At 50.7% G+C, this 14,519-nt stretch overlaps 1 protein-coding gene across 3 annotated transcripts in view; it reads left to right on the top strand.

Moving 5' to 3' along the window:
* The window catches only part of LOC134431299 (natural resistance-associated macrophage protein 2-like), a 64,837-nt gene that overhangs the window by 23,432 nt on the left and 26,886 nt on the right, over window positions 1–14,519 (top strand). For all 3 annotated transcript variants that reach the window (XM_063179283.1, XM_063179284.1, XM_063179285.1), the window contains 4 exons: window positions 2,939–3,064; window positions 5,595–5,714; window positions 9,282–9,388; window positions 12,053–12,123. In XM_063179283.1, coding sequence (XP_063035353.1) covers window positions 2,939–3,064; window positions 5,595–5,714; window positions 9,282–9,388; window positions 12,053–12,123 — 424 coding nt within the window. The remainder of the gene's footprint in view (window positions 1–2,938; window positions 3,065–5,594; window positions 5,715–9,281; window positions 9,389–12,052; window positions 12,124–14,519) is intronic.

Raw genomic sequence — 14,519 nt, 5'->3', positions numbered from 1 at the left:
TCCCTGTGGGGACATTGGGGATGTCCCATCCCTGTGGTGACATTGGGGGTGTCCATCCCTGTGGGGATATTGGGGGTGTCCCATCCCTGTGGGGATATTGGGGGTTGTCCCATCCCTGTGGGATATTTGAGATCTCCCAGATCCCCCATCCCTGTGAATTTGGGGACATTGGGGATCTCCCATCCCTGTGGGGACATGGGGGGTGTCCCATCCCTATGGAATATTTGAGATCTCCCAGATCTCCAATCCCTGTGACTTTCGGGACATTGGGGATCTCCCATCCCTGTGGGGACATTGGGGATCTCCCATCCCTGTGGGGACATTGGGGATCTTCCATCCCTGTGGGGACATTGGGGTGTCCCATCCCTGTGGGGACATTGGGGTGTCCCATCCCTGTGGGAACATTGGGGATCTCCCATCCCTGTGGGGACATTGGGGTGTCCCATGCCTGTGGGGACATTGGGGTGTCCCATCCCTGTGGGGACATTGGGGTGTCCCATCCCTGTGCTCCTGGGGGGTTTCGGGCTCTCCTGGTGCCCCCTGGTTTGGGCAGCACAAGGAGGGAGCAGGGGGATGTTGGCATTTCCCAATGTTGGCATTTCCCAATGTTGGAATTTCCCAGTCAGGAATAAAATCTGGGATTTCAGCTCCTGCCAGCTCAGCAATGATGAAAAATCACAAGAAATTATGAGGAAACAGTTTTTTTGGGTCAAAACCTGGTTGAGGTTGGGTCATTTCCTGCTGGAAAATCACCCTCAGAGCCCCCTGAGTCACTGCCAGGGCCCCAGTTCCCTTCAGCCTGTACTGGGAGTGACTGGGACAGGGGGAGGGGAGGGGGGAGGGCTGTGCCTGCTCTGGGGGATTTGTGAGGCCCCAGGTGTGTTAATGATTGATCCCAGGGGATCTGGAGCAGCCAGAGGGCAGGGAAGGGCTCAGGGAGGGACCCTGAGGGGCCTTTGTGTCCCTTATCAGGGACGGGAGCTGTGGCTGGGCTCGTGACACTGGCCCCCCTGTCCCCTTTGTCCCCATTGTCCCCTCTGTCCCGTGGCCACCAGTGCCCCCTGCCCTTGGGGAGGGTCCTGCTTCCCCCTGGGGTCCCATGGGTGCCACCTTGGCTGTCCCAGAGCCTGGGGACAGCCCAGACTGGGCCCAGCAATCCCAGCTTTGCGCTGGGTTTAGGATTGGGCTGGGTTTAGGATTGGGCTGGGTTTGGGAGCAGGCTGGGTTTAGGAGCAGGCTGGGTTTAGGAGCAGGCTGGGTTTAGGGTCAGGCTGGGTTTAGGATTGGGCTGGGTTTAGGATTGGGCTGGGTTTAGGATCGGGCTGGGTTTGGGAGCAGGCTGGGTTTAGGATCAGGCTGGGCTTAGGATCAGCTGGGTTTAGGAGCAGGCTGGGTTTAGGATCAGGCTGGGTTTAAGACCAGGGTTTAGGGTCGGGCTGGGTTTAGGGTCGGGCTGGGTTTAGGGTCAGGCTGGGTTTAGGGTCAGGATGGGTTTAGGAACAGGGTTAGGGTCAGGCTGGGTTTAGGGTCAGTCTGGTTTAGGGTCAGGCTGGGCTCAGGGTCAGGCTGGGTTTAGGGTCGGGCTGGGTTTAGGAGCAGGCTGGGTTTAGGATCAGGCTGGGTTTAGGGTCAGGCTGGGTTTAGGGTCAGTCTGGTTTAGGGTCAGGCTGGGTTTAGGGTCAGGATGGGTTTAGGGTGAGATCAGGGCCTGCTTTGCTTTCACAGCCCTGCAGAGTTTGGGCTGGGTTTAGGGTCAGGCTGGGTTTAGGGTCAGGCTGAGCTGGGCTGACACAGCAATGAGCCTCTTGTTGACAGTGACCAAACTGTCCTTTGTCACTTTGAAAAGGAAATAACCCCAGGAGCAAAAACCTCTTGCCCTAACTCAGGTTTCCTCTATAAAGAGATTTGTTATTTTGCCTTTTATTAAAACTTTTTTATTTCCAACACTGCCACAGAAGCCATTGTGCTGATTTTGTGCCTCCTAAGGTGGCTGAGCTCTCTTGGGTGTGAAATAGATCTCAAAAGTTTATGAGACCAGGCTTGAAGAGCTCCTTACATCAGTGGAGTTCATTTTTTTCCCCTCTTGCACCTAGCTCAGGTTTTCTCTATAAAGAGCTTTGTTATTTTGCTTTTTATTTAATTTTTTTTTTTTTGTTTCCAACACCACCACTGCTGATTTTATCCATCTGAAGTAGCTGAGCTCTCTTGGGTGTGTAGATCTCCAAGAGTTTATAAAACCTGGCTCTAGGAGACTCTTATATGACTGGAGTTTGGTTATTTCCCTCTTGCACCTAGCTCAGGTTTTCTCTATAAAGAGCTTTGTTATTTTGCTTTTTATTTAATTTTTTTTGTTTCCAACACCACCCAGCTGATTTTATCCATCTGAAGTAGCTGAGCTGTCTTGGGTGTGAGATAAATCTCCAAGAGCTCATGAGGCCTGGCTGGAGGAGACCCTTACATCAGTGCAATTTGGCTTTTTTCCATCTTGCCCTAACTCAGTTTTTCTCTATAAACAGTTTTGTTGTTTTGCCTTTTATTAAAACCTTTTTGTTTCCAACACCACCACAGCAGCCATTGTGCTGATTTTGTGCCATCTGAGGTAGCTGAGCTCTCTTGGGTGTGAAATAAATCCCAAGAGTTTATGAGACCTACCTTGAAGAAACCCTTCTATCGGTGGAATTTGGTTTTTTTCCCTCTTGCACGGGGCAGTTTTTCTCTATAAGGAGCTTTGTCATTTTGCCTTTTTATTAAACCTTTTTGTTTCCAACACCACCACAGAAGCCATCCTGCTGATTTTGTGCCATCTGAGGTTGCTGAGCTCTCTTGGGTGTGAAATAAACCTCCAAGATCTTAGGAGACCTCTTGAAGAGACCCCTGTTGGGTGTCAATGATGGAATTAATTAATTAATTAACGGGTTAATTTGTGTCCCTCCTGCAGCATTCCTGCTTCAGCTTCCGCAAGCTGTGGGCGTTCACGGGCCCGGGGTTCCTGATGAGCATCGCGTACCTGGACCCCGGCAACATCGAGTCCGACCTGCAGTCGGGGGCTGTGGCCGGCTTCAAGGTGGGCAGGGACCCCAAAATGTCACCAACAATGTCACACGGGGGGCTGGGGGCACCCAGAGAGCGCGGGGTCATCCCTGGGGCTGGGGGGACGTTGAGGGTGTCCCACTGGGGGTGTCCCATCCCTGGGGCTCTGGGGACATTGGGGATGTCCCATTTGGGATGTCCCATTTGGATGTCCCATTTGGGATGTCCCATCCCTGAGGCTTTGGGGACATTGGGGATGTCCCACTGGGGGTGTCCCATCCCTGGGGCTCTGGGGACATTGGGGGTGTCCCATTGGGGATGTCCCATTGGGGATGTCCCATCCCTGTGGGGACATTGGGGATGTGGCTGTGGAGACATTTGGGATGTCCCATTGGGGCTGTCCCATCCCTGTGGCTCTGGGGACATTGGGGATGTCACATTTGGGATGTCCCATTTGGGATGTCCCATCCCTGTGGCTCTGGGGACATTGGGATGTCCCATTGGGGGTGTCCCATCCCTGGGGCTCTGGGGACATTGGGGATGTGCCATTGGGGATCTCCCATGCCTGTGGGGACATTGGGGATGTGGCTGTGGGGACATTAGGGATGTCCCATTGGGGATGTCCCTTTTGGGATGTCCCATCCCTGGGGCTCTGGGGACATTGGTTGGGATGTCCCTTTTGGGATGTCACATTTGGGATGTCCCATCCCTGGGGCTATGGGGACATTTGGGATGTCCCATTTGGGATGTCCCATTGGGGATGTCCCATCCCTGGGGCTCTGGGGACATTTGGGATGTCCCATCGGGGGTGTCCCATCCCTGGGCTGTGGGACTTTGGGGGGACCATTTGGGATGTCCCATTGGGGATGTCCCATGGGGTCTCCTGTGGGGACATTGGTGATCTCCCATCCCTATGGTCGTGGGGACATTTGGGATGTCCCATCCCTATGCTCTGGGGAGGGCTGTGGGGAAAATGTCCCATCCCTGGGGTCGTGGGGACATTTGAGATCTCCCATTTGGGACGTCCCATCCCTGTAGGGACATTTGGGATGTCCCATGTGCACTGTGAAAGGGCTGTGGGGACATTGGAGATGTCACATCCCTGTGGGGACATTTGGGACCTCTCATTTGGGATGTCCCATTTGGGAATGTCCCATCCCTGTGTCTGTGGGGACATTGGAGATGTCACATGCCTGTGGTTGTGGGGACATTTGGGAATGTCCCATCCCTCTGGGGACATTTGGGAATGTCCCATCCCTCTGGGGACATTTGGGATGTCCCATTTGAGATGTCCCTTTTGGGATGTCCTGTCCCTGTGGCTGTGGGGACACTGGGCTGTCCCAGAGAGGAGGATCCTGGCCTGGTGTCCCTCTGGATCCACCCCACTCCAGCTCTGGGGTCAGAACTCCTCAAAATCCTCAACATCAACAACAGCGTCGGGGTTTGGAGCAGCCCAGCACGGGGGGGACCGGGGCTGCCGTGTCCCCCCACCCACTGGTGTCACCTGTGTCCCCTGTGTCCCCCACCCACTGATGTCCCCCTGTGTCCTTGTGTGTGTCCCTGTGTCCTGCCACCCACTGGTGTCTCCTGTGTGTCCCTGTGTCCCCTGTGTCCCCCCACCCACTGATGTACCCGTGTCCCCCCACCACTGATGTCCCCCTGTGTCCTTGTGTGTGTCCCTGTGTCCCCACCCACTGATGTCCCCCCTGTCCCCTCTGTGTGTCCCCACCCACTGATGTCCCCCTTGTCCCCTGTGTGTCCCCCCACCCACTGGTGTCCCCTGTGTGTCCCTGTGTCCCCTGTGTCCCCCTACCCACTGATGTCCCCCTGTGTCCCCTGTGTGTCCTCCCACCCACTGATGTCCCCCTGTGTCCCCCTGTGTGTGTCCCCGTGTCCCCCCACACTGATGTCCCCTGTGTGTCCCCCCACACTGATGTCCCCTGTGTGTCCCCCCACACTGATGTCCCCTGTGTCCCCCGTGTCCCCCCACACTGATGTCCCCCCTGTCCCCTGTGTGTCCCTGTGTGTCCCCCCACACTGATGTCCCCCCTGTCCCCCGTGTGTCCCTGTGTGTCCCCCCACACTGATGTCCCCTATGTCCCCCCACACTGATGTCCCCTGTCCCCTGTGTGTCCCCCCCAACACTGATGTCCCCTGTGTCCCAGTGTGTCCCCCCACCCACTGATGTCCCCTGTCCCCCGTGTCCCCCCCACACTGATGTCCCCTGTCCCCTGTGTGTCCCTGTGTGTCCCCCCACACTGATGTCCCCTGTCCCCCCTGTGTGTCCCCACACTGATGTCCCCTGTGTCCCCACACTGATGTCCCCTGTCCCCATGTGTCCCTGTGTGTCCCCACACTGATGTCCCCTGTGTCCCCACACTGATGTCCCCTGTCCCCCCTGTGTGTCCCCACACTGATGTCCCCTGTCCCTGTGTCCCCACACTGATGTCCCCTGTCCCCCATGTGTGTCCCCCCACACTGATGTCCCCTGTCCCTGTGTCCCCACACTGATGTCCCCTGTCCCTGTGTCCCCACACTGATGTCCCCTGTCCCTGTGTCCCCAGCTGCTGTGGGTGCTGCTGCTGGCCACCATCATCGGGCTGCTGCTGCAGCGGCTGGCGGCCAGGCTGGGCGTGGTGACAGGGCTGCACCTGGCCGAGGTGTGCCACCGCCAGTACCACAAGGTGGGTGCCAGGGGCACGGGCAGGGGCTGGGCACTGCCCTGGGTGCTCGGGGGGGGTGGGTGACACTGCCCTGAATCCTCAGGGGTGCCACGGGGGGCTGCGGTGGGTGGGTGACACTGCCCAAGGTGCTCAGGGTGGGTGGGTGACACTGCCCAAGGTGCTCAGGGTGGGCGGGTGACAATGTCTGGGGACATTGGGGTGCCATCCCTGTGGCTGTGAGGACATTTGGGGATGTCCCATCCCTGTGGTTGGGGGCACATTTGGGATCTCCCACATCTCCCATGCCTGTGGCTGTGGGGACATTTGGGGATGTCCCATCCCTCTGTCTGGGGACATTTTGGATGCCATCTCTGTCTCTTTGGGGACATTGGGATGCCATCCCTGTGGCTGTGGGGACATTTTGGATGCCATCTCTGTCTCTTTGGGGACATTGGGATGCCATCCCTGTGGTTGTGGGGACATTTTGGGGGTGTCTCATTTGGGATGTCCCATCCCTGTGTCCATGGGGACATTTGGGTGTCCCATCCCTGTGGCTGTGGGGACATTTGGGATCTCCCATCTCTGTTTCTGTGAGGACATTTGGGATGTCCCATTTGGAGTGCCATGCCTGTGGCTGGGGACCTTTGGGTGCCATCCCTGTCTCTGTGGGGACATTGATGTCCCATCCCTGTGTCTCTGGGGACATTTTGGATGCCATCCCTGTGTCTGTGGGGACATTTGGGCTGCCATCCCTGTGTCTGTGGGGACATTGATGCCCCATCCCTGTGTCTGGGGACATTTTGGATGTCCCATCCCTGTGTCTCTGGGGATGTTGGATGTCCCATCCCTGTGTCTGGGACATTTTGGATGCCATCCCTGTCTCTGTGGGGACATTGGTGTCCCATCCCTGTCTCTGTGGGGACATTGGTGTCCCATCCCTGCTCCCTTGGCTGTCCCCACCCTGGCAGTGTCCCTGCCCTGCCCTGGAATGTCTCCCCACGCTCACTCCCGGTTTCCCCACAGCTGCAGCTCCGGCATCTCCCTCTGCCAGCTGGGCAGGGGCTGGGCTGGGTGCCCTGGATCCTCCTGGCACTGCCACAGGGGCTGGGCTGGGTGCCCTGGATCCTCCTGGCATTGCCACAGGCGCTGGTCCCAGTGCCCTGGCACTGCCACAGGGGCTGGCATGGCCCTGGATCCTCCTGGCATTGCCACAGGGGCTGGCATGGCCCTGGATCCTCCTGGCATTGCCACAGGGGCTGGCATGGCCCTGGATCCTCCTGGCATTGCCACAGGAGCTGGGCTGGGCGCCCTGGCATTGCCACAGGGGCTGGGCTGGGTGCCCTGGCATTGCCACAGGGCTGAGTGCCACCTCCCAGCTGCGGTTTCAGCCCCACAGCACCCTGGGTTCCTCCCAGCCCAGCCCAGGGTGGGTTGGTGACCCCATTCCTGCCCACGGGGTCACACGGGGGATCTCTGTCCCTGCTTTTCCTGCTGTTTCCCTGTGTGTTCACTCTGCTTTTCCCTCTGCGTTTTTCCCTGGGTTTTTTTCTGGTTTTAGCCCATTTTCCCCGATTCCTCCCTGGTTTTTCCCTGTTTTTCCCTGTTTTTCCCTGTTTTTTCCCTGGTTTTTCCCTGTTTTTCCCTGGTTTTTCCCTGGTTTTTCCCTGGTTTTTCCCTGTTTTTCCCTGTTTTTTCCCTGTTTTTTCCCTGTTTTTCCCTGGTTTTTCCCTGGTTTTCCCTGGTTTTTCCCTGTTTTTCCCTGGTTTTTCCCTGTTTTTTCAAATTCTCCCTGGTTTTTTCCCCCCCCGATTTTTCCCCCCATTTTTCCCCTATTTCCCCCCCCCCTCCCATTTCCCCCCCTCCCCCCCCCCCCTTTTTTCCTCCTTTTTCCCCCATTTTTCCTATATTTTCCCATTTTTTCCATTTTTTCCCTATTTTTCCCATTTCCATGTCCCTGTTTTTTATCCCCTCAATTCCCTCGGATCATCCTGTGGCTCATGGTGGAGCTGGCCATCATCGGCTTTTTTCCCATTTTTTCCCTTGTTTTTTACCCGTTTTTTTTCCCTGTTTTTTCCTGTATTCTCCCATTTTTGCCCATTTTCCCCCATTTTTCCCCATTTCCCATCCCTGTTTTTCCCCCCCAGGTGCCCCGGGTGCTGCTGTGGCTCATGGTGGAGCTGGCCATCATCGGCTTTTTTCCCATTTTTTCCCATTTTTTCCCTTGTTTTTTACCCGTTTTTTTCCTGGTTTTTCCCCCATTTTCCCCATTTTCCCCATTTTTCCCATTTTTGCCCATTTTTTGTCCTGTTTTTTCCCTGTTTTTCCCCATTTCCCATCCCTGTTTTTTATCCCCCAGGTGCCCCCGGCTCATGCTGTGGCTCATGGTGGAGCTGGCCATCATCGGCTTTTCCCAATTTCTCCCTGTTTTTTCCCCGTTTTTTCCCCATTTTTTCCCATTTTTTCCCTTTTTTTTTTCCTGTTTTTTCCTGTATTTCCCTATTTTTCCCCTGTTTTTCCCATTTTTCCCTGTTTTTCCCCAATTCCCATCCCTGTTTTTTATCCCCCAGGTGCCCCAGATCATCCTGTGGCTCATGGTGGAGCTGGCCATCATTGGCTTTTTTCCCATTTTTTTCCCATTTTTTCCCCCATTTTTCCCCATTTTTCCCATTTTTGCCCATTTTTTGTCCTGTTTTTTCCCTGTTTTTCCCCATTTCCATGTTTTTTATCCCCCAGGTGCCCCGGGTGCTGCTGTGGCTCATGGTGGAGCTGGCCATCATCTGCTTTTCCCCATTTTCTCCTCGTTTTTTCCCATTTTTTCCCTTTCTTTCCCCCATTTTTCCCCATTTTCCCCATTTTTTCCCATTTTTCTCTGTTTTTCCCCATTTCCCATCCCTGTTTCTCCCCCAGGTGCCCCGGCTCATGCTGTGGCTCATGGTGGAGCAGGCCATCATCAGCTTTTCCCCATTTTCTCCACGTTTTTTTCCCATTTTTTCCCTTTTTTTCCCATTTTTTCCCCCATTTTCCCCATTTTTTCCCATTTTTCCCCATTTCCCATCCCTGTTTTTTATCCCCCAGGTGCCCCGGGTGCTGCTGTGGCTCATGGTGGAGCTGGCCATCTTTGGCTTTTTTCCCTTGTTTTTTAACCGTTTTTTTTCCCCGTTTTTTCCTGTATTTTCCCATTTTTTCCCATTTTTGCCCATTTTTCCCTGTTTTTCCCCATTTCCATGTCCCTGTTTTTTACCCCTCGGGTGCCCTGGCTCATCCTGTGGCTCATGGTGGAGCTGGCCATCATGGGCTTTTTTCCCTTGTTTTTTAACCGTTTTTTTCCCCGTTTTTTCCTGTATTTTCCCATTTTTGCCCATTTTTTGTCCCGTTTTCCCCCATTTTTGCCCATTCTTCCCCATTTCCATGTCCGTTTTCCCCCCCAGGTGCCCCGGGTGCTGCTGTGGCTCATGGTGGAGTTGGCCATCATCGGCTTTTTTCCCTTGTTTTTTAACCGTTTTTTTCCCCGTTTTTTCCTGTATTTTCCCAATTTTCCCATTTTTCCCTGTTTTTCCCCATTTCCCATCCCTGTTTTTTCCCCCCCAGGTGCCCCGGGTGCTGCTGTGGCTCATGGTGGAGCTGGCCATCATCGGCTCGGACATGCAGGAGGTGATCGGCTCGGCCATCGCCATCAACCTGCTCTCGGTGGGCAGGTGGGTGTGGGCAGGGCTCTGCTCTGTGGGACCATTCCACCTTGGATTCCATTTATTCCACCTTGGATTCCATTTATTCCACCTTGGATTCCATTTATTCCACCTTTGATTCCATTTATTCCACCTTGGATTCCATTTATTCCACCTTGGATTCCATTTATTCCACCTTGGATTCCATTTATTCCACCTTGGATTCCATTTATTCCACCTTTGATTTCATTTATTTCACCTTGGATTCCATTTATTTCACCTTGGATTCCATTTATTCCACCTTGGATTCCATTTATTCCACCTTGGATTCCATTTATTCCACCTTTGATTCCATTTATTCCACCTTGGATTCCATTTATTCCACCTTGGATTCCATTTATTTCACCTTTGATTCCATTTATTCCACCTTTGATTCCATTTATTCCACCTTGGATTCCATTTATTCCACCTTGGATTCCATTTATTCCACCTTTGATTCCATTTATTTCACCTTTGATTTCATTTCTTTTATCTTTTTTTGTACCTTTGATTTCATTTCTTTTACCATTGTACCTTTGATTTCATTTCTTTTACCTTTGATTTGGTTTCTTTTACCTTTAATTCTGCCTTTGATTTCATTTTTTTGTACCTTTGATTTCATTTCTTTTACCTTTGTATCTTTGATTTGATTTCTTTTACCTTTTTATATTTGATTCCATTTATTTTACCTTTGATTTCATTTGCTTCACCTTTGATTTGGTTTCTTTTACCTTTTTTTGTACCTTTAATTTTATTTCTTTTATCTTTGTGTCTTTGATTTCATTTCTTTTACCATTGTATCTTTGATTTGATTTCTTTTACATTTTTATATTTGATTCCATTTATTTTACCTTTGATTTGCTTTCTTTTACCTTTAATTGTGCCTTTGATTTCATTTTTTTGTACCTTTGATTTCATTTCTTTTACCATTGTACCTTTGATTTGATTTCTTTTACTTTTGTTTATACCTTTGATTTCATCTGTTTTACCTGTGATTTGATTTTTTTTTACCTTTGATTGTATCTGTGATTTATTTTACCTTCGTTTGTACCTCTGATTTCATTTCTTTTACCTTTGATTGTGTCTTTGATTTCATTTATTTTACCTTTCTTTGTACCTTTGATTTGATTTCTTTTACCTTTGTTTACACCTTTGATTGATTTGTTTTACCATTGAACCTCTGATTTGATTTCTTTTACCTTTTTATATTTGATTCCATTTATTTTACCTTTGATTTCATTTGTTTTACCTTTGATTTGGTTTCTTTTACCTTTTCTTGTACCTTTAATTTTATTTCTTTTACCTTTGTTTGTGTCTTTGATTTCATTTCTTTTACCTTTGTTTGTACCTCTGGTTTGATTTACCTTTGTATCCTTGATTTTTTTTGTTTTATCTTTGATTGTATCTTTGATTTGATTTCTTTTACCTTTTTATATTTGATTCCATTTATTTTACCTTTGATTTTATTTGTTTTACCTTTGATTTGATTTCTTTTACCTTTTTATATTTGATTCCATTTATTTTATTTACAGTATTTTAAATCTGCAGCAACATTTTAAATCTGGTGCAATATTTTAAATTTGCTGCCATGTCTTACATCTGGTGCACTGTTTAAAATCTGGTGCAATATTTTAAATTTGGTGCAACGTCTTCAATTTTCTGCAACGTCTTAGATTTTCTGCGGTGTTTCACATTTGCTGCAATGTTTGAAATTTCTTGCTGTATTTTAAATCTGTTGCAATGTTTTAAATTTGGTGCAATATTTTAAATTTGCTGCAATGCCCTAAATTTGGTGCAATACTTTAAATTTGCTGCAATGTCTTAAATTTCCTGCAATATTTTAAATTTGCTGTAATATTTTAAATTTGGTGAATATTTCAAATTTACTGCAATATTTTAAATTGGGTGAAATGCTTTAAATTTGCTGCAATGTTTTACATTTGGTACAACGCCTTAAATTTGGTGCAATCTTTTAAATCTGGTGCAATATTTTAAATGTGCTGCAATGTTTTAAATTTCTTGCTGTATTTTAAATCTGCAGCAACATTTTAAATCTGGTGCAATATTTTAAATTTGCTGCCATGTCTTACATCTGGTGCACTGTTTAAAATCTGGTGCAATATTTTAAATTTGGTGCAACGTCTTAGATTTTCTGCGGTGTTTCACATTTGCTGCAATGTTTTAAATTTCTCGCTGTATTTTAAATCTGTTGCAATATTTTAAATTTGCTGCAGTATTTTCACCCCTGATGAACAAGTAGCTCAGGAGTTTGGCCAGCATGTGTCCAATCTCATTCGGAATATTTTCTTTTCCTGGAGCAGAGCGTTGCTCTATCTCCTCATCACTCGCCTCCATTCTCCCTCTTTTCTTTTTCTTCTTTTTTGGGCCAAAAATACGAATCCCACAAACCTCATTAACGCCGGGATCTTTTTTGTGTGGAAATGAAGCACAAATTCAGTGTTTTAGTGGGACACCCAGGGACAGATCCCACAGGGATCCACCTGGGAAGGGCTGGGAGGTGCCACCAGGCCAGGAGGAACCCCCAGGCCATGAGGAACCCCCAGGCCGGCAGCTGCACCCCAAAAAGGCCCCAGAGAGAAGGGATTTGGGGGTTTGGGGCTCTGGGTGGGCTCTGACCCTGCTCTCACCCCACAGGATCCCTCTCTGGGGGGGGGTGCTCATCACCATCGCCGACACCTTCGTCTTCCTCTTCCTCGACAAATACGGTGAGTGCTGCTGGGGGTGGGATGGGCTTGGGATGGGCTTGGGATTGGGGTTGGGATGGGATTGGGATTGGGATGGGATTGGGATGGGCTTGGGGTGGGTTTGGGATTGGGATTGGGATGGGATTGGGATGGGTTTGGGATTGGGATGGGTTTGGGATTGGGGTTGGGGTTGGGATTGGGATGGGGATGGGGATGGGGATGGGGATGGGTTTGGGATTGGGATGGGTTTGGGTTTTGGATGGGGTTGGGGTTGGGATTGGGATGGATTTGGGATTGGGGTTGGGATTGGGATGGGTTTGGGATTGGGATGGGTTTGGGATGGGGATGGGGATGGATTTGGGATTGGGATGGGTTTGGGTTTTGGATGGGGTTGGGATGGCGTTGGGGTTGGGTTTGGGGTGGGATTTGGATGGGTTTGGGATTGGGATGGGTTTGGGGTTGGGGTTGGGATTGGGATTGGGGTTGGGATTGGGATGGGTTTGGGATTTGGATGGGTTTGGGATTGGGATGGGTTTGGGATTGGGATGGGTTTGGGGTGGGATTGGGATGGGTTTGGGATTGGGATGGGTTTGGGATTGGGGTTGGGGTTGGGATTTGGATGGATTTGGGATTGGGGTTGGGATTTGGATGGGTTTGGGATTTGGATGGGTTTGGGATGGGGATGGGTTTGGGTTTTGGATGGGGTTGGGATTGGGATGGGTTTGGGATTGGGATTGGGATGGGTTTGGGATTGGGATGGGTTTAGGATTGGGATGGGTTTGGGGTGGGATTGGGATGGGGTGAGTTTGGGATTGAGTTTGGGATTTGGATTGGGGTTGGGTTTGGGGTTGGGACTGGTTTGGAATTGGGGATGGGTTTGGGATTGGGATGGGTTTGGATTGGGATGGGTTTGGGATGGGGATGGCGATGGGTTTGGGATGGGGATGGGTTTGGGATTTGGATGGGTTTGGGTTTTGGATGGGGTTGGGATTGGGATGGGTTTGGGATTGGGGTTGGGGTTGGGATTGGGATGGGTTTGGGATTGGGATGGGTTTGGGTTTTGGATGGGGTTGGGGTTGGGATTGGGATGGATTTGGGATTGGGGTTGGGATTGGGATGGGTTTGGGATTGGGATGGGTTTGGGATTGGGATGGGTTTGGGATTTGGATGGGTTTGGGATGGGTTTGGGGTGGGATTGGGATGGGGTGAGTTTGGGATTGAGTTTGGGATTTGGATTGGGGTTGGGTTTGGGGTTGGGACTGGTTTGGAATTGGGGATGGGATTGGGATTTGGATGGGCTTGGGATGGCGTTGGGATGGGATGGGTTTGGGATTGGAATGGGTTTGGGATGGGGATGGGTTTGGGATTGGAATGGGTTTGGGATGGGGATGGGTTTGGGATTGGGGTTGAGTTTGGGTTTTGGATGGAGTTGGGATTGGGATGGGTGTGGGATGGGATTGGGATGGGTTTGGGATTTGGATGGGTTTGGGGTGGCGTTGGGGTTGGGATTGGGATGGGGATGGGTTTGGTTTGGGGTGGGATTGGGATGGGGTGAGTTTGGGATTGAGTTTGGGATTTGGATTGGGGTTGGGTTTGGGGTTGGGTTTGGGACTGGTTTGGAATTGGGGATGGGATTGGGAATGGGATGGGTTTGGGTTTGGGATTGGGGTGGGATTGGGATTGGTATCAAGGGAGATTGGGATTGGAGTGGGTTAGGGATTGGGATTAGGATGGGTTTGAGATTAGGATTGGGATTGGAATTGGGATTGGGAAGGGTTTGGGATTGGGATTGGAGTTGGGATTGGTTCGAGTTTGGGATTGGGATTGGTTTGGGATGGGGATTGGAGTTGGGATTGGGATGGGATTGGGATTGGGTTTGGGATTAGGATTAGGTTTGGGATTGGGTTTGGAATGGGGTGGGGTGGGTTTAGGATTGAGTTTGGGATTTGAATTGGGATTGGGGTTGGGGTTGGGTCTGGGATTGAGATTGGGGTTGGGATTGGGGTGGGTTTGGGATGGGATTAGGATGGGTTTGAGATTAGGATTTGGATTGCTATTGGAATTGGGATGGGTTTGGGATTGGGGTTGGGATGGGATTGGGATGAGATTGGGTTTGGGGTGGGATTGGGATTGGAGTGGGTTTGAGATTAGGATTTTGATTGGGATTGGAAATGGAATTGGGATGGGATTGGGATTTGGATTGAGATTGGGATGGGTTTGGATTTAGGTTTGAGATTGAGATGGCGTTGGGGTTGGGATTGGGGTGGGATTGGGATTGGAATTAGGATGGGTTTGGGTTTGGGTTTGGGTTTGGGATTGAGATTGGGATGGGATTGAGATGGGATTGGGTTTGGGATGGGATTGGGATTGGATGGGTTTGGGTTTGGGCTCTTCTCACCTTGGTGACAATTGGACTT

The sequence above is a fragment of the Melospiza melodia genome, chromosome 31 (assembly GCF_035770615.1).
Source record: "Melospiza melodia melodia isolate bMelMel2 chromosome 31, bMelMel2.pri, whole genome shotgun sequence".
NCBI lineage: Eukaryota > Metazoa > Chordata > Aves > Passeriformes > Passerellidae > Melospiza > Melospiza melodia.
The sequence above is the reverse complement of the archived record's forward strand: the minus strand, read 5'-3'. Positions and strand labels throughout refer to the sequence as shown.